General features: G+C 37.3%; 1 protein-coding gene across 1 annotated transcript in view; it reads right to left on the bottom strand.

The window, feature by feature from the left end:
- Positions 1–22,714, bottom strand: part of ZNF407 (zinc finger protein 407) — a 369,608-nt gene that overhangs the window by 315,641 nt on the left and 31,253 nt on the right. Inside the window, exon 3 of the mRNA XM_032222974.1 lies at positions 10,306–10,420. Coding sequence (XP_032078865.1) covers positions 10,306–10,420 — 115 coding nt within the window. The remainder of the gene's footprint in view (positions 1–10,305; positions 10,421–22,714) is intronic.

Genomic DNA, 22,714 nt, shown 5'->3' on the forward strand with positions numbered 1-22,714 from the left:
ACACATTTGTTGAAATGCAGCTTTAAAATGAAACATGTTTGGGTGAAGATAAATTTGTCTTTTAAAACACAGCGAGTTATCCTTTTTAAAAAAAATCTGTTATTTAAGGTGTAAATCCCCATTTAATAGTTGACCAATTTAATATACTCCAGTACTATGAAAAACAAGCAACTTATAAGAGAAGGGTTGAAAGGGAATAATAGGTTCAATTTAGCACCTTGTTGAGAATGTTTTCAGATCTGCTTTTTTCCACTCCTTGGGCTCACTTCACTATATCAAGTGTGTTGATTGGATGCAAATGCAGCCATGTTACAACAGTGGCATGATTCTATGAGTCTGGAACTACATGGAGAAAATGAGAGGGTGACGGAACTATACCACGGGTCCTAATCAAGGAAAAAAAATATTTCATTTCTTCACTATGACCAATAACACATGTATCTATTACAAAGTACAGAATTACAATGGCAATCAGAATACTTTTTTCAAAGTTCTGGAGGACTAAGCTCTTATATACGAACATTGTTTTCCATAGTGCTATCTACAGAAAGTTTCAGCACAGAATTACTTTAGTGGACTAAGCTATAAAAGATATTCCCTTTATTCCTTGGGTGTACAATTCCCCTGCTTCACTTTGTTGGGAAGATTTATAATTAATATAAGAAGAAAAATAGAGTCAGATGAAAAGATCTTGATTGTAATGTGATTGCTGCTTGTTTCTTTACAGTATTTTGTCAAATCTATTGCTTGTCAATTAAATTGCTATGTGATTTTTGTCTTCCAGAAAAATTACATGACTGTTCTCTTTCTCCAACTGTTTTGATAACGCAGTGGCAGAAAAGAGGGGAGTATTTGAAATTAAATCATTCATGCAATTCTCTACAGCAAAACCTAAAAAGATTCTAGTTCTATTTAGGGTAGGGCTGAGGACTATGCTCAATTCTTGGCGGACAAAGTAGCTCGGTTTCGGTCGGACTTGGACTCCACCGCAGTAGATCCAGCCGAGACACAGGAGGACCACTTGGCAAATCATCTCTGGGTTGAGTTCCAGGATGTTGCCTCTGGGGATGTGGACAAGGCCATTCGAGCTGTAAGTGCCTCCACCTGTATTCTGGACCCGTGTCCCTCCTGGCTGGTTGCCAACAGCAGGGAGGTGACACATGGCTGGATCCAGGCGGTCGTGACCGCCTCCCTTCGGGAGGGGCACTTCCCCGCCGTACTTAAAACGGCGGTGGTGAGACCCCTCCTGAAGAAACCATCCTTGGATCCAGCCATTTTAAACAACTTTCGTCCTGTCTCCAACCTCCCCTTTATCGGGAAGGTTGTTGAGAAGGTGGTGGCCTTCCAGCTTCAACGGGCCTTGGAGGAAGCTAGTTATCTTGACCCCTTCCAGTCTGGCTTCAGACCTGGTTACAGCACAGAAACCGCTTTGGTCGCATTGACCGATGATCTCTGGAGGGCCAGAGATGGAGGCTATGCGTCCATCCTGGTTCTCCTTGACCTCTCAGCGGCTTTCGATACCATCGACCATGGTATCCTTCTGCGACGACTGCGGGAGGTGGGAGTGGGAGGCACTGTTTTACAGTGGTTCTCCTCCTACCTCTCGGACAGGTCGCAGTCGGTGTTGGTCGGGGGGCAGAGATCGTCCCTGAGGCCCCTAACATGTGGGGTGCCGCAGGGTTCGGTCTTATCCCCCCTACTATTTAACATATACATGAAACCGCTGGGCGAGATCATTCGGAGGCACGGGATAAAATACCACCAATATGCGGACGATACGCAACTGTATCTGTCCGCCCCGTGCCAACTCAATGAAGCGGTGGACGTGATGAACCAGGGTCTAGAGGCCGTTAAGAACTGGATGAGCGCTAACAAACTGGTACTCAACCCGGACAAGACCGAGTGGCTGTTGTGCTTCCCTCCCAATAATTTGGCTAATGTACCAACACTTAGGCTGGGGGGTCAAATTTTATACCCCTCAGATAGGGTCCGCAACTTAGGAGTCCTCCTGGACCCACAGCTGACTTTTGACCACCAGCTGTCAGCTGTGACCAGGGGGGCATTTGCCCAGGTTCGCCTGGTCCGCCAGTTGCGGCCCTACCTAGACCGGGAGGCTCTCACAACAGTCACTCGAGCCCTTGTGATCTCTAGGCTGGAATACTGCAATGGGCTCTACATGGGGTTGCCCTTGAAGTGCATCCGGCGACTACAGTTAGTCCAGAATGCAGCCGCGCGAGTGATAGTGGGCGCACCGCGGTTCGCCCACGTTACACCCGTCCTCCGCGAGCTGCACTGGCTACCTGTTGGTCTCCGGGTGCGCTTCAGGGTACTGATGACCACCTTTAAAGCACTCCATGGTAGTGGATCTGGGTACTTGAGAGACCGCCTTCTGCCGATTACCTCCCTTCGACCAATTAGATCGCACAGACTGGGCCTCCTCCGAATTCCATCTGCCAGTCAATGCCGACTGGCGACCACACGGAGGAGAGCCTTTTCTGTTGCAGCTCCGACCCTGTGGAACGATCTCCCCATTGAGATCCGTACCCTCACCACCATCCAGACCTTCCGCACAGCCCTCAAGATCTGGCTCTCCCAGCAGGCCTGGGGATAGGTTCCCAATTCACCCGCCCGAGTGTTTGATTGCTGAACGAAAGTTGTGTTTTATTATTTTTCTTTGTTCACATTTTGTTTTGTTTTTTGATACTGCACCCCCCTCCCTTGTGATTGTAAGCCGCCCTGAGTCCCCTCAGGGAAAAGGGCGGCCTATAAATTTTAATAAATGAAATGAAAATAAATGAAATTATCCTTCTAATTTGTTCAATAATCCAAATATTCAGACAAGGTTATAAAGTTGTTTAAACAGTAAAAAAACAACAAGAAAAATAATTAGAACAATATATTCGTAAGTTGAACTGGAAGGATGTAAAGATAAAACTAAGTATGAAATAAATTTGCTTCCTTGTTAATTACATCACAAATTCTTAGAAATTTAAGTTTTTTTCCCCTTCCCATACCCAGCCCCTCAAATACCACTATATCTAACAAACTTAGCCTAATCACAAATCTTATGTTTTGTAACCATTTTCGTGAACTTTTTATGCAATTCTCTTTATTTATTTATTGGCTTGTTCCCTTGTTAAAAGCACATAACTCTCCAAATCTCAAGCCTTGGCTCATCTATTTTCTCTCTCTTGTCTACCTGAAGAGCTAGGATTACATTTACTGAAAGTAACCGCTTCTTGTTTAAATTGATCATTCCTTTGAAAACCACTACAATCTTTAGCCCTGGATTCATGTCTTTTTAACTTGCTTTGATCCTTTCTATATTCTACATATCACAGATTCTGCAAGGGGCATATAATCAGCTGTTTTGTGCCAAAAGTTATCCACTGAGATAAAAAGGCAATGATAATTGTTTTAACTGAGTAGAATTTCATTGTAGTTTCCTGTTCAACCCAGTTCAGGGAAAAAACCAAGAGTTGGTTGGTTCTGTAACTGCTGTCCATAGCTCTTCTACCAGGGGTGAAATCCAGCAGGTTCTGACAGGTTCTGGAGAATCGGTAGCCGAAATTTTGAGTAGTTTGGAGAACTGGCAAATACCACCTCTAACTGGCCCCAGAGTGAGGTGGGAATGGAGATTTTGCAGTTTCCTTCCCCTGGAGTGGGATGCGAATGGAGATTTTGAAGTCTTCTTCCCCTGCCACACCACCAAGCTATGCCCACAAAACCAGTAGTAAAAAAAATTGAATTTCACCACTGTCCTCTAACCATATCTCGTGCAAAGGGAACCAGAGCTGCCTAGCATATTGAGAATCTTGTATTAAGGACTGAAATGAACAGCAACATTTGAAAAAGCTTTTCACATATATACTGCTTCTTACCATAACCTAACCAAAACTAAGATGGAAATGGAAAAGAGAGAAGATGTTAAAGACAGGGAGTCGTTAGAGACTGCTTTCCAAAACCTTTTCATTCCTTTCTTTTATTTCTCACAAGACTCACATCGCCTTAAAGCTTGAAAACACTGGGAAGCTATTGGTTTTTTGTTGTTGTTATAAAAAGATAAAATGCCATAGTGGAGATTCAGCCAAATTCTTAAATATATAACACCAAAGTTATGGTTTTTTGTGCTACGGTGCATGACCATTCCATCGGTTTCCTCTCAAATAAACTTTTTTTCTTTGTTAAAATTTCTTTTATCATTCCTGCCATTTAAAAAAAAAAATCAAAGTACTTAGGTAGCAGCTGTATCCGACTTCTCAAGCAGTGCCCTTGAAAGGCCAATGTTGAAACACAGTAAGCCAACTGGTACCTTTTGCTGACTTACTTTGGGCAGTGCAAATTTCAGGATTAGATGTTTAAAAATGAGAACTTAAATAGAATGCTTGTGTAGTACACTGTAAATATCTTTAGATATACCCATAAATTAGAGATGGGCAATGATTCATTTACTATGCTGCCTGGATCAGGCACTTAAAAAAATAGGGAGGCTACCATATAGCACATCCTTCTTCTAAATACTTGCCAATGAACATGTTATCTAAAGCGTGTAGCATTTTCCAGCCAAGGATCCTGACTCTTTTTACCAGATCAATGTTTGATCTGATGGGAAAAGAATGCAGAATAAAATGGAGCCTAAATTCAGCCAAGTCCACAAAAAAAGAGTCTAAATTGTTACCTGCTTCACCATTGAGACGTACTATCAGGATTTTGTACAACTGAATAGATAATACATTTTTCTTGGAGAAAAGGAAGAGAAATTTCATCTTCCTGGAATAGGAATTAGGAATACCTAATTACAATAAATTCTATTGCAATGACAACTGAGTAAACTATATATTAACAATCATTTCTATTTTATTAAATACTAGACATGTTCCTTGCAACAATTGTTTCTATAATTCAATAGTGTATTCTGTTTTTCAGAACCATTCTTGTACACACACTCACACACACACACACACACTGCTTTTAGAAGACAAGTACTTGTTCTAGGTGGCACATATATCACAATCACACAGCTACGTGCATCTTTATAATTGCAGTTTGAAAGTGCATTGCATTAGATTATATATAGTGGCGGTATAAGAATAAATCACCAGTAGTGTCCTTAACTCAAATACAAACATATATTCAGCTAAGTATGTACTCTTCATATCTTTTCACTTCAGCAAGTCCAACAAAAGCACTGTCATAACTCAACTGAAGTAGAGGTGGATAAAAATACGCTTTTCATACAGCATTACAACTAGGAGTTGGCCTTGACTTTTCTGCTCCATTTGCCAAACTGGACACTAGTGAAGCATACTGATAGCTATTCAATAGAAAGATCTTTATGGCATTTCTGTAGCTCTGCTCATGTCTTAAACAAAAACCAATTCATGTAAGCCCACCCTCCAAAAACTCCATGTCCTTACACAGCATCTAACATTAGATGTAGCAGAAACAGCAACAGATGATCAGACAACAGTAAAGTATATTAAAATGGTACTCTGCATTGGAGAAGTACTGGATTATATCTATTTTTAAAAAGCTAACTTTTGCTACAAAATAGAACTCCCTGTTGTTCTCTTTCTCATCCCTAAATATGTATATATTCCAGAGGTTCTGTAGCAGAGACAATAGAGTCCACAATCCATTCAACAATATTAACAGTGGAAAAAATATATTACTATATGGAAAACACAGTCCAGTTTATTTTCCATCATTAGCACACAAAAAAGAGGAATCAATCTAACTTACACATATTGTCTTAGCGTGTGTACTTCAAGCATTTCTCAAAAAACATCAAAATATGACAATGAAATATATTATTATCAGTATGGTATTTTCCTTTGTTGACTATGAGCCAAATTATCATTGGATCTACTCTAAGGGTGTCCTCTCTGTACTATGAATATTTCAGATTATTGAAGCCACAGAAAGTCTTGTTTTACTTCGTTGCTTCAGCATTGTTTTATTTGGATACAGCTGTGGATATGATGTGTGTAATTAATTTTTCAGTCAAAAATGTGATTCCATGCTACATTTGATTATTTAAATATAAAACAGCTTTAGTTCTCTGAGCCAACCAAAAATAGTGATTTTAATTTATTCCTGCTGCCTGCAATTACTCACAACCATGTATTTTTAAATATTTCCAGCCTATAAAAATTACTAATTTTTGCCACTTGTGTTTATCTGCCTTTAGACTTTGATTTGGATAAATTAAGCTCTCAAGTGTTCCTTGCTTTATGAAACACTGCATGTTGTACACTTCAACACAAATAAATGACTTCTACCATTAGAGGTTTAAATAATGTAATGTATTTCATGCTCAGCCTGAAGCGGGATTCCAATGAAGTTGCTAATGCACGTAATGATTAAGTGTAACTCAAATACTAACTGTGTTGTTGAAAACATGACAGGCAATAATTTGGTCTATTATATTCTGCCATTTAATTGCCTAGTACAGACATTCTCTGACACTTTATGAAGCAATGATTTACAATTATTCAAGCTGCAAAGGTCAGAAAGTGACATTATAATCATCTACACAGAGATCCCTTCTAAAGCACAAAAAAATAGGTAACACCACACAAAAATAGTTTTAACTGAAGTTTCAACTTTCTATTTAAAGATTTTTCATAGCCTTAGAGCAAACCGTTCACTTACAATACCATTAAGACATATTTAAAATCCAAATGCACATCTCCCACTCTTCCCAATATTGTTTAAAAATGAATACCCTTTGTTCTTTAAAGACAACACTAAACATGTTTTTTTTCTTATTATTTTGTTGATCTATGGATTCATAGCCAAAGAATCTGAAACGAATTCTAAAAACAGAACAAAACAAAGAGTGAGAGCAAAATGTATAACCCTGTGGGCATGAGATATTTTCACCCCTCTTTCAGGCAAGTTCTTTTAATTTTCTGTTTTCAAAATTCAGTCATTCCTAGGAATCATTTAAAAATAAATACTATAAAATGCACATTCAAAAATACACTGGCAAAAGTGCTACCATCAAAGTTCAAATGAAGTTTAATGTTTAAAAACACTTCTCTAGATAGAAGATATGTGAGATAATGCATAACAATAGGTAATACACAAACATAATAGAAATGGAAACCACAGGCATGTTATCAAAAAAGGGAAATCTACAGTATGTGCTTCAACTAATGTTCAAAATCTATAACAATTCCTTAATATAAATATGTATTTCCACACATTACAATAATGTATAAGGTAAGTATATACTATAGATGGATTTCAAATTATTAACATGTTTTAATTTTATTTTTTTCTAACTTTTTCACCTACTGATTTATTTATCTCACTATAATAAAACGCTTAGACGTGAAGGAGAAAAAAATTGTCAGGTTTCTTTAGGAGCCTTATATTTCAAGCAAAAGTATGAAAAAGTAGATGCATATTTAGGTATGCTGCCCGCAAATTTGTATAAAATCTGAAATCATGAGCAATTCATTGCTTTTAAAATCTCAAAACTGCAAGCTAAGCCTTTTCTCTTGTTCCAATGGACACGTTTTGCAAACATAACTATTTGAAAACCAGTTTAAGTTTTCTAATCTTAGTGCAATCAACAACTTCATGCCCAGACTTCTGAAAATTAAATTTAAATAGGTAGCAGTTGGACACACACTGAAAACAGATCCCTTCTCAAATTAGGGATGCATTTTTCATTCATGAACATAATGCAAAAGAAAACAATCACCACACATCTGCTGACAAGGAAATGAGTAGCAGACGGTTTATTTCAAATGCTGAAAGAGCTTCCAATCTCTATAGCAAAGTATTTCTACTGTGCAGCTGGAAAAAATTAAATTTAGATTTGAAACAATAAAAGCAACATGCAAAAGCAGTGCTGTGTTTCCTCCATCTTTTATGTTAACTACAAAATGTATAAAATCTCTTCATTTTTACCATCACTTATTCAAAAATTTTCACCTTCTGATTCGGCTCAGCATTATATTTCAAGGCAATCAAGTTATATCTTCCACTTGTAATGATTTATAGTCTTGCACTGACAATTCACATGTCCAAACAGATTATGTAACAACTGGAAAAATTATTTAACCTTCTACCTAATAGAAAGCTTGTCCGATGAATCTAAATGACAGGACAGAATCTTAACTACTGAAGAAAAGAAAACACAGTATAGGACCTTCTGTTTGTGACAAAATTACCAAGTTAATGTTCCTGAAAGATCACTTCACCTCTTAAAACATGAGTTTTTTAAAAAGGTAAATTTATAGCAATTAAAGCTAATGAAGGAATGAAGCATGAGCTGCTTATGTTCAGGAACTAATAGGTCCACTGAGCATTTCTAAGATTATTTAGCTATCAATGATAATGAATTGACATTGTCAGTGGTTTTACTGTACTAGCTCTAAACTGCTGCTAATATGCTACTCATTGCTAGATTTTTTTTAATACTGCCATTTTTTAATCTACATACTAGCCTATTTTTATGGCAAAAATAAAGCACATGCTTCCTTCTTGCCACACACTCAAATATACTAATAGTGGCAGAGTTATTTAGTGAAAGTTCAAATACCCATGTCCTCTTTTTTTCAAAATCCATTATAGTTTATTATACTTTATTGCTAATCCACTCGCTGTTAATGGACTAACATTTATGGTGTATCTTGGACTAAACTGTATTATTATTTTAATTGCAACTGAAGACATATCTGAAGTAGATTTCGGAGTATCTTTCTCAGTAAACATGTAAGGCTACTTTGACAACTTTGACATGTATTTAAATGTCTAAAAACAATAAAACAATAAAAAGCAGTTTCTTTTAAGATATTCACAACGTACTCCTTCATACACGAGTGTCAGCTAATTACAAAGAGTTTCAACCACAATTTAAAATTGTTTGCCAATTCTGATCCACCATTCCTGCCATCCATATACAAATAAATCCAAGTTCCATTTTTCACATGCTCATTAAATATCAGACAAATGTTGGCTTAGTCACAGACCCTGTATGCACAGAACTACTAATCATGTAACAAAATAGATAGCTGCCCACATGCAGTAGTTGTGAATATTATTCGTTGCCCAGGGACCAAAGGATAGTCTTTTGTTACTTTACAGTGACAATTTTCGTATCAACTTCCAGTGTGCTTGCAAGTAATTTGGTCAGCAACTGTCCAGCGCTTCTTCCCGTCAGATAATCACACCACTCTTGTCAGTTTAATGTGCTATTTTTGTGAGAAACATTTGCCTTAGTGAAAAGCATTCTAATTTTCTTTGAATATTGCACTCACTTTGTTCTGCTAAGAGGTTTAATTGCAAGAGCTGACACGACCAAACTCCAGCTGAAAAATATCCTTAACCACTCACTTTATCATTTTGGTGGGCATTGGGTTTAATTCACTGAACCAACCCTAAACTTTACACAAACCATCAGGCCTCTCCAGCAACTTAAAATGTTTTGAAAAAAGCATTTCATGTGGCACATATATTAGCTCATTTTTTTTTTAGCATAATAACCCTAAAATACACTTTTAATAAGAGCGCAGTATTAAAACCCACCTCTGAATGTCCTACGTCGTACTATATATGCCATGGCATTTGGAAACCTTTTAAACATTTCTGCTAAATTAATTAGCTTTAGATTAAAGAGTTTCAGGATCCGCCATTTTAAATGCAATATAGTTGAAGTTCAATTAAACATTATGAATGGTCCATGTGACAAAATAACCATTAAGAAAAAAGGGAGGCATTTCTATGTGTGGCAATAGATAAAAAAACCTTTAGAAAGTTTTCTTCTATCTCCTGTAATACAAAAAGCTGATAGCAACACATAGTTCTAGAATTAAGTGATACATAACACAAACATGGATGGGCACAGGAAAACACAGACTACACTGAAGACTATATTTTTTTTAAAACACATATGCACATACTTCACATGTGTATTTCTCTCTCTCTCTCTCTCTCTCTCTCTCTCTCTCTCACACACACACACACACACACACACACACACACCTTTAAAAGGAAATTTACAGTTCTCCCTGGCAATGTGAATGAACATCCTATAATTTAGTCAATTTACAGATTACAGGTTCAAATTGACCTTGTAGCCCATAAAATTGCTCATCTGCGGTACTGGATTAGAAATAGGAAAAGAATGTCATAACTGTATTTAAGGAATTTACCATAACAATGGGAAGGAGGATATGCATGCATAATTTTAGCCTCTCTTGCTCACATTCCCTCTTTGAACGCTGAAACAATGCATAGCCTGCACTCCTTTCCTGCTAACTAAAGGAGGAACTATTTCAATTTACTCACCCACAGATATGACACTTGTATTCCCTCATCCCAAGGTGCCTCTTGACATGGTTTCTGGCATCTCCTAGTTGAGCTGTTGCAAAGTGGCAAATCTTGCACTTGAATGGCTTTGATCCTGAGTAAAATTTAGCATAAAGAAAATTAGAAGCTGAATTAGAATATTATATTACCCTTGGATAAAGAAATCACCATCTGTGGGAGACAAAGCCATTAAAAAAAAACCTTTAAAGGTAAGTGTAGAAACCACCACCCCATATTTAATCTGTTTTAAGAATCTTTCTTAGCCCCTCAAAGAAAAATGCCTATTGCATACATTTATAACTCCAGGGATACTATTAGGATATTTCTCATTAAGTATACTTGCCAAGAGTTCAAATACAAAAGTTAAGCAAGAAAGGGGTTTCATTAACAGACACGGTATCAATAATTAGAAGATGAGATACTCTGAAACATTAAAACGAAACAAAAGTTGTTGCAGAAATTGCCCATTATGAAATGGCCTGGATTTCAGATATCACCAGCTGAAGCTTGACACAGTTCATTTCAGTAGGCTCTAATTACAGTTTCTGCAGAACTGTACAAATCTCATTATTACTATGAAGGTGGAAGACTTAAAAATGCATCAAAAATGCTCAAGTAGCTTAACTAGCCCGCTATAGCAATTCCCAGAAATCCGAGCCAAGATGGCTACATGACTGAAATACAACTGAAGGACATTTGGGTGGGGAGGGCTGATTTGGACTAATAAGTAGAACTATCTGAAGTTCTAATACACAGAGAGGTTTTGACAGTCAAAACAAATTGTAAAAATGGCCTTTAAAGAGTTTAAAATAATTAAGTGAATCAGCACTTATATTCATCTGATTATTTCAATTCGTATTAGAAATCAAATTTGCCTTTTTTCCCTCCAGAAGCCCACAACTGTTGCTAAAATATAGTAGGTGGAGGAATATAGTAGGCATTTCTTCAAGGTGTTGAAGTCCAATGTGTCTCAAATCTTCCTAATATGTAAATGCCATTTTTAGACTTGACTATGAGCTTTTTTTGTGGCACAATGTGGCCCTTATGAAGGTTATCATGAAAACTTTGGCCATGCCTATAGCATATCAAAGACTGTATGGAATAGTTGTAACTAATAAGAGGGTTTTTAAAATTCTTAAAACATATTTAAGTACCATATTTTTCAGAGTACAAGACGCACCTTTTTCCCTCAAAAAAGAGGCTGAAAATCTGGGTGCGTCTTATACACTGAATACAGCATTTTTTGCCTCCCCAAACCCCGCCCCCTTCACCAAAGTGGCTGTGCATAGCTTATAGGAGGCTTTTAGAGAGTTCCTGGGGCTGGGGAGGCAGAAATGAGCAAAAAACGAGCCATTTTTTGCTCAATTTTGCCCCCCCCCCAGCCCCCAGGAGCACTCTATAGGCTTCCTAATGGCCTTTTTTTGACAAAAAAGGGCCCGTTTTTGTGAAAAACAGACCGGTTTTTGCTTATTTTTGGCCCCCATCTCACCCACCCCCTGGAACACTCTACAAGCCTCTTAAGGGCTATTCGTGCCCTTTTTTGGGGGGAAAAACAGGCCTGTTTTCACAAAAAATGGGCCATTTTTTGGGAGGTTTGCAGAGTGCAAAAACTTTTTTTAAAAACTTGCCTCTTTAAAACCTTGGTGCGTCTTATACTCTGAAAAATACGGTAACTGTTTTGCTGTGCCCTTCTTTCTGGCATCTTATACTGCTATTCTTGCAAAGAGACACAGGAAAAATGATATATTTCTATTGCAATGGCATGAAGTATATGAATACATAGTGAATAAAATATTATACCTTGATGACTGTTTTATAGTCTGAATTTATGATTATTCTGAAAACTGGAAGTATTGACATTTGGGCTATTATTTATTTCAGGAACAAACTGTAACTGGCTAGAACAGATATCCATCACGACACACACACAAACAGGCAAAATTGTTTTGTTCTTTTGCAAAGCAATCAGTCCAAGTAAAAAATAAAATAAAATAAAATACCGTATTGTAACTTAAGGTGGCTTTCCAACCAAACTGAGGCAATTATGTTAGCACAAAAAGCAGTCATTAAACCTGGCAGGTGTCAGTACTGCAATACTAAGTGGTAACACATTATTTTAAAGTATTCTTTGACCCTTTCCAACTTTTTAAAGAGCAGCAGATCTCTCTATCCATAAATCCCAGAATTGAAGTTAAGTGTAAGTGCAATATGCTCACAGATACTTCATATTATGTTTGGGATATGTTTTGTGAAGAACTTCTTCCAATATAGTTAAGCATAATATGAAATATGGGATCTTTAATAAATATACATAAAAGAGTTCGGGTAAGAAAAATGTTACAGTATATCATACTTGATCAATGATCCCTTCTGTGCCCTTGAACACACAATAGCCTCAAAGAAGACTTTGTTTAAATTGAGGATCTCGGTTAAAAAAAATTTAAAGTCTTAAATTTCAATTTAATTCTCAAAAGCTGACAAAAAATGAAGCATTTAATTTTAATCTTCTCACAGAAATAAAAAAAAGTCAACAGTACTAAGCACAGGCAGACAAGGTTGAATATTTCACAGTTCAATGACAATGAAGCCAGATCTCTTAATACTTCCATTTCGACTGTTCAAAGTAGATGTAAAATATATTTAGCACCTGAACAGTTATATCTAGTCAGCTTTATATGTTTAAATGTCAAAAGCAAGTTGAGTCTGCAGGGAGCAGGAATTACAGTGAATCAATCACACCAGAACATCAAGTTTATTTAAATTGTAATGATAAAATTGATTTAACCATTAATTTGCTAGCATTTTGCATCATCGGTGCACCCTGTAAAGAGGCCAGTGGAAATAAAACCATTTAAGTTTCTGTGACCATATTAAATAAAATGTAACAGTTTAATTTACCAGTTAGATTTAATAGACTATATGCTAAAATTGTAAGCAGCAATGTACATTTTGTTTCATAAAAAAAATCTTTGCAGATGTGATCCCATGCTCTTTTGCTTATTTCTCTCATTGCACAAGAGTAGACCCCACAGGGGCTAATAGGCACAATATTGAATATTGAAGGTATATCATGCCTGTTCATAAAAAGATCACCCACGCAGGGCAACTTTTACGCTCACAAAATGGCCATTGTGGGTTCTGTCAAGCCTTTGTACCATGGATGACTGGAAAACCTCATCTCTCATTTCCACTTTCCCAACAATATAGCAGCAATTTTGTTAAGTAATTTGACTGTAAGAATTAGGCAACCAATAATAGCAGGACAGTTTGCATCTAACAGCATGTAAGAAACCTGACCTATTTGTCAATCCTAAAGTTCAAATTCTCAATCTCCATCCCCTGCCTTTCCAAGTCAAAAGATTGAATAATAATTCATTAAAACTTATGTGCTGCTCAATTCAAGGAGATTCAGGAGTGTCAGTTATTAAAAACAGTTAAACATTTATTGAGGTGCTGGAATTGTACAGGAAGAAAATCTGGAAGGAGGGCAGCCGAGCCTGCCATCATGGGGCATCCCAAGGGGGACAATTATGGTGATGGGGTTTTGTTTTACTGTTTCATTGTTCTTATTGTCTTATTGTTGTTTCAACTACTGGTTTTATTGTTATTGGGAGCTGCTCAGAGTGGCTTAAGATGGGCAGTCATGTCAGCCTTTAAATTTAGAGCAGTGACTTCATTCCAGGGGGCAGGCACTGCTTATAGAGAAGGCATACTACAGGACTCCCGATAGATACCACTGTTGGATTGATGAGATCTGGAGCATGGCAACCCCATCAGATTAAACTGGCCAGGCAGATAATATGGGAGATAGAGGCTCCCTCAAGTAACCAAGTCCAATCTCATGTAAAACACGTGTGTGCGGTGTGTGTGTGGTGTGTATGTATGTAAGAGGTAGAGATGATGGAGATCGAGATGATGGAGGTAGAAATATAGATACAGAGATAGCGCTATATAGGTTCCCATAATATAGATTAAATTTTATATGGATACAGCTAGACAGTAAACATCTACCACAAAATAAGCTGTTGATGTTCTTCCCATCCAATTCCTCTAAGCTTTCTAGGTGCTTTTTCATCACCTTTTTTTCTGTTCAAGTTTACGCATTGAACATTGGGGATTCATTATTCTTCCTCCAAGTTTGCAAAGCTCCCCTCGCATGATTTTTAGACGATTTTAAATATATTTATTTCAACTCCAGGTTTTATTGGCATCCATCTCAGCAGAGGTATTGATTATTTTTGTGGATTTACTCTTACTATTGCTTTGTTATCATTTCATTTTTACTGTCGCACTTACAATTTTAACTTAGTTTAACCTCTTGAGTTTAGGGGGAGTATAAAAATTGTCAAATCACACAATGCACCAAGCTGCAGCTTCTCATTGTTTTCCTCTTGTATGTTTCTGTCACCCAGAGATTTTAAGTAAAAGCAATCCTAGGGGATGATATTTTCCTTTGCTTTCCGCTGTAGGAGCCTGGTGGGTGCCAAAGAAGATAGCAGTGGGGCATATAGATGTCCAGATACATTGTACTGCCCATTTATGGACATTTATTGTTTGGCTTTTTACCCATATGGTATTCTCTGTAAGGCAGGGGTCTTCAACCTTGGCAACTTTAGGATTTGTAGACTTCAATTCAGTCCCACTTTAGAAGTCCACAAGTCTTAAAGTTGCCAAAGTTGGAAACCCCTGCTATCCCCAGAGCATCATTTTTCCATTCAACTGGTAGGAGATAGATCGCTAGATCGCTAGATCGCTAGATCACTAGATCGCTAGATCGTTAGATCAATAGATCGATAGATCGATAGACAGACAGACAGACATCACCTTACTTATTAATGGTAATTGTTGATCTTCATTATTAAGATGCAGGGCTGATCTATCTTTTATTTATTGAACAGAATCAGAATATCGATGGAAATGCTTCCAGAAAAGTAAAATTGATTGATTTTTGTCTTCAGATAAAAGCCCAGGATGTTATAGGACTAACCACTGCTGAAAGTAATAGGATTTTCAGGATGGATATATAAAATCCCAGGGACAAAATGCTTACAAAAAAACATAAATATTGCATTGTATAAATAATCCTACAGTAGAAATCTTTGCCATGTCCGGTATTCAAAATTTACAAAATGCCTATATGGTGAAAACTCAACTGTGGTTGATCATTTACATTATGTGTCCCTTGATGTATTTTACTCCCATGTCTTCTCACCTCTTAAATCAAGCCAAAATCCTGTTGTTAAAGTTTATCTCTTATCTCTTAGATAGCATGCCTTCTACCTGAACTCATTGGATCAATACCATTCAATTCAACACTCCTTTCCAGTCCATAAGCGAAACACATTTTTGCACTAAGTCTTAGTAAAACCATTATAGTCCATTTTTCCATGTTACTTTCTCCCTACCATCATTTTTGTTTTGGCATTCTCTTTATAGTTTAGCTTATCTACACAAACTCAATGCAAGACTTAGATAACTCCAGCTTCAATGGCAAAAAACAAATTATTAACATTTGCTAAGTAGGTTCTAAGTGTAAGTGTTGCATCTCAATGGCACTTCTTATTAATAATCAGTAAAATCCGATCATTGTTAAATTAAAGGCTCGGTCATTATATTTCCCTTATGAGAATATGCATCTCTAAAAACTTTGAAGACTGGTTCAAAGTCTTCTTTGTCAGATGCACTACAAACTGGACAAAGTCTAGATCCATTTAGCAGGAAGGAGGATTGTTATAAGGAAATGAAGACATAAAGTTCTCATTTTTCCACTTAACACCCCCAAATCTAATATGGAAGGTGCCCAGAAAACATAATTGGCTCCATCCAATTTGGCAGTTGGCACGTGGCACTGGGCTCCACATTTTGTATTCTCGCCTTATAATATAATGCTAATAATAAAAATAATAGTATAAAATATATTTGCATAGAATCTTGGGATGCTTTTGACATTCATAACAAAATTCATGTTCAATTAAAAAAATGTAACAAATCAATCCAGACCTCCATGAAGAAAATAAATCCATAAGATTCTCTCATTTGTATACCAGGAACCTCTGTCCCAATACTAGCCAAGAGATTATAGGTCATCCTATACAAAGGATGAGCTTGCATTTGAAGCTCTGTCAAAGGATAATCCTCTAATTGGCGATGTCCTCTGTCTGAAGGGCTTTCTGGTCCAAATTTATTTAAAAGAATCCATTAGCAAGGATTCTTTTACTGTCCACTGAAGATACTTGGACAGGAAATTGGCCTGGCACACTATGATGAAGCATATAATTAGAATTAGAATTATAGTAATTATTTGTATGTGTGCATTATTTGAAGGTGGAGAGAGGTGGGAGGGAGGGTGGGCGAAGGGGTGATATTGTGATGAAGGTGATGGAATGGGAAGACTCATAGTTTCCCCCTTAGTTATACAAACAGATTGGATAACTGGACTAGGAAATCGAAAAACTTCTACTTACCAACCGGATTGGACCAGCCGGTAGATTACAGTCTACAGTTTTCATTGAAAAGGACTTCATCTTGTAGTGGATTGATTTGGGTTGATGACAATAACATATATGCACAGCAATGCTATAGATATCATACAAACCATTTTGCTTTTTTTGTGCATGTGATTTCTTTCCTCTTTTTCACAAAACGGTATGATAGCAGCCAGGAAAAAAAATAGCAGGGGGGGGGGGGGAGAGGGAACTGTCCCAAGATTAAACCAGAAGTGTGTTTAATCAATCATCTCAATAATGTGGGGGCCACTTTCATCCAGCTATCCAGATACAATGAGATCTTCCTATCTATATATGGAATGGGATTATCTTTCATACAGGACTACTTTCCTATCAGGCAATTAAAATGGAGACAAAAGCCCAACAGGGTATTGTCGTCAGGATTTTCTTGGCCTATGCTACAAGTGTCTCTGAGCAGTGATTTACGGATGTAATTCTTTGAAAAGTATGCAGATGGCAAGAACTATGAAAGAAATCCAGCAATAGCCATGTGCAAGCCTTATTTAAAGTATTTAAATTCAAAAACCTATTTAAATCAAATACTTATTTAAAGTAGAAGCCAGGTTCAGTTCTCCCTCCTCTTTCTCCTGCCTTGAGAAGCAACAGGTACACCACCCCCCCACACACCCCCCGTCCTTGCAGCAAGGAGAAATAGCTAACTCCCTGTTCCTTTTTTTATTGTACTGCTTTCCTCTCAGGCTGTTTGCTTTGGCCTTGCCAGATCCCGTCTTCACATTTACAGAGTCTTGGGAACGGGATCCCAAACCAGAGAGCTTAAGAGAAAAAAGAGCTCCTACATAAAAGGGAGGGAGGGAAATGGCTCTTCTTCTATAAAGGCTGCTCTGAAGGAAAGTAAAAGGCATGTCAGTAATCATTTTCTTCACTAGGTTCTTAATTGTTTCGGTAAGTGTTTATGGGTACAGTAGCAGTAAAATCTCCACTACAACCATGCCAGACTTTTTGAATAAGCATTCATTGTGAATGCCACTTGTAGCCTGGCATCTCAAATTCATCAATCAGATTCCCTGTAATGAAGGGGTTTCCTTATTTTTTTTTTCCATAGTTCAATCCCCACCTGCAGTATAACTACAAAGCGATCACATCATGGGGACAATCAACAATTTAGAAAATGTGGCTACCGTGCTAGAATGGGTTTTTATTCATAAGTCTTTATCACAAGAGATTTCTGGGTTCCCAAATTATTTTGTTTTGAAATTACCAACTGCCAAACATACAACTTAAAGAGATGAATCTTCATTGCACTCGTATCTCTTCTCAGAACAGCCATAATCTATTTGTGACTCCAGAGGATAAAGTAAACGAGGAGGACACAGGGATTCATGACTGCATTTGAAGAATACACTTGTTAATTAGACATATGTGACCTATTTGAATTGGAAGTTTAAAAGTCTTCCACCTATAATAGTTATTTTGCTTTTCTCTACATTTTCTCATTTTCACTTGTCTAACAAGTAATGAACTTCTTTGTTACCTAGTACTATACTCCTACAGATGACTTCAAAATCTAATGCTAGTATTTTAATCCATACTGGTGCATAACATTCTACTTTGGTGTCTCAATTTTAGTGATCAAAATCAATTTCTTTCTTTATAAAACTGCATTTAGCATGTGGAAGATGGGAAGAAACACTAAATAAAGTATTCACCAAATTAAAAAACCTTGGTATTGTGACCTGGCAATGGTTGGGGGAAAGAATGTTTTGTGCTGGTTCTCCTTTTTCCTTTGGAACCAATCCCAACTGGTATTAATAGGGAGCAAGAAGTCCATTACCCTCTTTTGTGGAATGCCACAGGGTTTGGTACTCTCTCCGCTCCTTTTCCACATCTACATGAAGCCCCTGAGTGAGATCATCCATTGCCATCCTGGATGAAGTAAGTGATGCTGCACCTTTCAAGGTGGTTGGAGGCTGTGGGGGTCTAAATAGGGAACAACAGGCTTCAATTGAATCCTGATAACATGGCGTGGTTATTGGTAAGAGGTTCCTCTGTATCTGGGGATTCACCACCCTTCCTCTTGAATGGGGGTGCATAATTTGAGGAACCTCCTGGACTCATGACTCCTGCTTGAGGAAAAGGTAGCAGCTGTAGCTAGGAAGGTCTCTACCAGTTATACCCTTTCCTGGATCAAGAACCTCTTTTTCGGTCACTCATGCCCTGGTCATCTCCTGTATGGACTACTGCAACATGCTGTACATAAAGCAGCCCTTAAAGACTATATAAAAGTTGCAATTAGTGCATAATGCGACAATACAAGCTGTCTTGGGTGCTTCTAGGGTTGAACAGGTAACAATTCTGTCAATTTCCTTCTGAGTCAAAATTCATGGCGTGGGGCCACATTATCCAAGGTGGCGCAGTGGTTAAATGCAGCACTGCAGGCTACTGCTAGATCAGCAGGTCAGCGGTTCAAATCTCACCGGCTCAGGGTTGACTCAGCCTTCCATCCTTCCGAGGTGGGTAAAATGAGGACCCAGATTGTTGGGGGCAATATGCTGACTCTCTGTAAACCGCTTAGAGAGGCCTGAAAGGCCTATGAAGCGGTATATAAGTCTACTGCTAAGTCTACTGCTATTATCTGTGGAACCATCTCATCCCAATTACATTGACTCGTGCCACCCAGTCAGGCAGGGAAAGTGTGTTGCCGATCCCTACAACTAAAGATTTTTGAAGGGTGGGAAAGAAGGAAGAGAATTACTCTGCCATTGCCCTCCCCTCTGGAACATCTTACCCCTAGAGGTGAGGCAGGCTCACACTTCTGGCCTTCTGGAAGGGTGTCAAGACTGTGTCAAAGAATGATATGCAACCTTACAAATGATTAGTGGCCTGAGAGCTTATTATTATCTTCATTTTAACCACTCTTTCTACCTAGGCAAGAGTTTGTTCTAAGTTTTATATTATTTTATGTTTTAACCACCCAGAGTCAGATGAGGTGAGATGGGTGGTTCAGAAATTTGATAAATAAACAAACAAATAAACAAAAACAAAAAGATAGGAATTGGAATAGTAAAAACTTTTTCCCATTAACTATTAATAAAAATGTTAGGACTACTATTTAATGTGCAAAAGCATATTATCAGAAAAGACATTTGTTTTAGGGTCAAGTGAGAGTAGATTAAAACCTCCTTTGCAATTCTTTCTTCTTCGGTCCAAAAATAACTTGCAAAGTGAAATAGCAGATCTCATTTATTGTCTCCCCGTTACTCAAAAATGTATTTTGTGATATACTCACATCTACTGCAAAGCACAGTAAAAATACATGGTGATATACATGGACATTAAAAACTGAGCTAACTTTTACTAAATGTTATAATCAATGATGTAACTTATGTAAGTAGGGTTACTTTGTCATATATTGATAGTTACCTCACTTTCACATCCACATTAACTTGATTTTAAATGCAATTAATACATATAGTCAAGGAAGACTAATGGACTACATTCTGCACTTAACCTGGTGGACATTTTCAAATGGCACAAGTGACCAGTGCAAACCTATTTTGCATTGTAAACGACTAAATAAATCTTAATGGATTAAGAATGATCAGCTATCAACACACAAGGGAAATTAAGTGCTGAAATGCCTACATTGATTATTTTAAATTATTAGCCTTACTCTGTTCTTGAATTTGTATGCTTTTAGTGAGCTTTAACACATTTACAAGACTTATTGACTATAATTACAAGAGAATTCAAGTAATGGACACATCAATTATAAGCAACATGTCCTGACCAGACAGTTGCATAAAGAATTCTAAAGAGACCTCCATTAGCATCTTCTCTATAGTTTTATTCCATTTTATCTGCCTTAAGAGGGCATATTAAGGGCTCATAAAAACACGTGAACAAGTTGGTGCTTCCTAAAAACCCAACAGTTGCAAAATCAAATTGTTTCCTGAAAATGTTTCCTATGCACAAATCTAGCAATAGCAGACATTTAAAACAGCCAGAATTCCAAAATAAGAGTTTGCAAGAATACTTTAGTTTGAGTAAAGATTCCTGATGACAATATTCCTCACCTGAATCTTCAGCAAATTGCCCAACCACTATTTCATCTTCTTGGAGAAAAGGAATCATTTCAGGATAGCACCAAGGATATTAATATTTTTGCAACACCCTGAAATCTCTTTTATCTTTCCATTTTCTTCCTAGAAACTGCACCAAAGTTTCAACTACAGCATGAATTTAAACCAGAGCTTCTATAATAACCCATTATTTAAAAGTACAGTAAAATAAACCTTACAGTTTTAATGAAAATATGTTCATTGAAATGTGAATTTATTATTCAAATCCACTCATAAATTTAACCAGAGAGACACCACTTGTCTAAGCAGAGCCCAATGATTTAGAAAAGCTGTCTATTTAAAATAAAGAATGTATGGCAGGTTTATAGAAACACAGCAGTGAATTTTTACATAAATTTAGAACTGCAGCTTATGCATTTTCGCCAAAAGTATTGTTTTAAATTTTTCCACTTAATAGAAAACATAAAAAGGGAATGGAAAATGTGGAAGCGCATAGGGTCTAAATGATCTAATCCAAATATCACAGGTACTGCATTACCATTAACAATGCTTTCTAAAATGATGGCAAACTCCAAATATGATAATCATATGCAGTTGTATCCCAAAATCAGCATGCTTCACAAATAAAATAATAATAATACACCAAATACCCATCATTCAACCACTAAATATGATATGTGGATTCTGTATCCAAGAGGCAGAAAAACTTCCTAAAGTAGTAAGTTAAGATCATCTTCTGGTCAGTATTCTACCAGTCTGGCAACTGCTCAATATCTTGGGGAATTATTTTAACCCAATTAAAAAGTTAATAAAAAGCTGTACTATAATCCTATCTCTCTGCACCTGAGTTCAAGGAATTCAAAAGGACTCTGCTCATTCAGGCTTAGATGGAACAAACTCGGGTCAAAAAAATTCTCAAAAAGAGATAAATATATATCTCTAATATATCCCTAGGGAGCAAAAAAACAAACAAACAGAAAAGATCCCTGAGCTGATATGGAGAAATTTTCAAAGATAGATCCCAACTTGTAGAATACCTCCTATGCACATCCATTTTTCTCAAGCATATTAGTACTGCATAGGGACTCAAATACAGGTTGTCCTCGACTTACGATCACAATTGAGCCCAGAATTTCTGTTGTTGAGACATTTGTTAAGTGAGTTTTGCCCCATTTTATGACATATCTTGCCATAGTTGTCAAGTGAATCTGTTTCCCATCTGACTGTGCTTGTTAGACAGTTACAACAGGTGATCACATTGCCCTGGGACACTGCAACCGTCATAAATATGAGTCCATTGCCAAGCATTTGAATTTGGATCATGTGACCATGGCAATGCCACAATGGTCATAAGTGTGGGAAATTGTCATAAACCACTTTTCCGAGTGCTGTTGTAATTTTGAGCGGTCACTAAATGAATCGTTGTAAGTTGAGGACTACCTGTAACACACAATGACATGGATTTACTTTTGAAAGATCAATCTTAAGATAAACACAGAGCAAGGAAAGGAAAGAAGGAAGGAAGGAAGGAAGGAAGGAAGGAGGGAGGGAGGGAGGGAAGGAGGGAGGGAGGGAGGGAAAGAAGGAAGGAAGGAAGGAAGGAAGGAAGGAAGGAAGGAAGGAAGGAAGGAAGGAAGGAAGGAAGGAAAAACAGAAAAAAAGAAAACCAGAAAGAAAATAAGGGAGGGAGAGGGATCAGAAAGCTAATTGCTGAAGTGTTTTCCTCATGTGTTGTCCTAATGTTTCCCAACTTGATGTGATTTTTTCCCCCCTTTTTCTACTTGTCTTGGAGTCAGTGTTTGGGCAACTGCCTGAACAAATCCTGTAAGTTTTCTCAGCAAC

Source organism: Thamnophis elegans, chromosome 8 (genome assembly GCF_009769535.1).
Source record: "Thamnophis elegans isolate rThaEle1 chromosome 8, rThaEle1.pri, whole genome shotgun sequence".
NCBI lineage: Eukaryota > Metazoa > Chordata > Lepidosauria > Squamata > Colubridae > Thamnophis > Thamnophis elegans.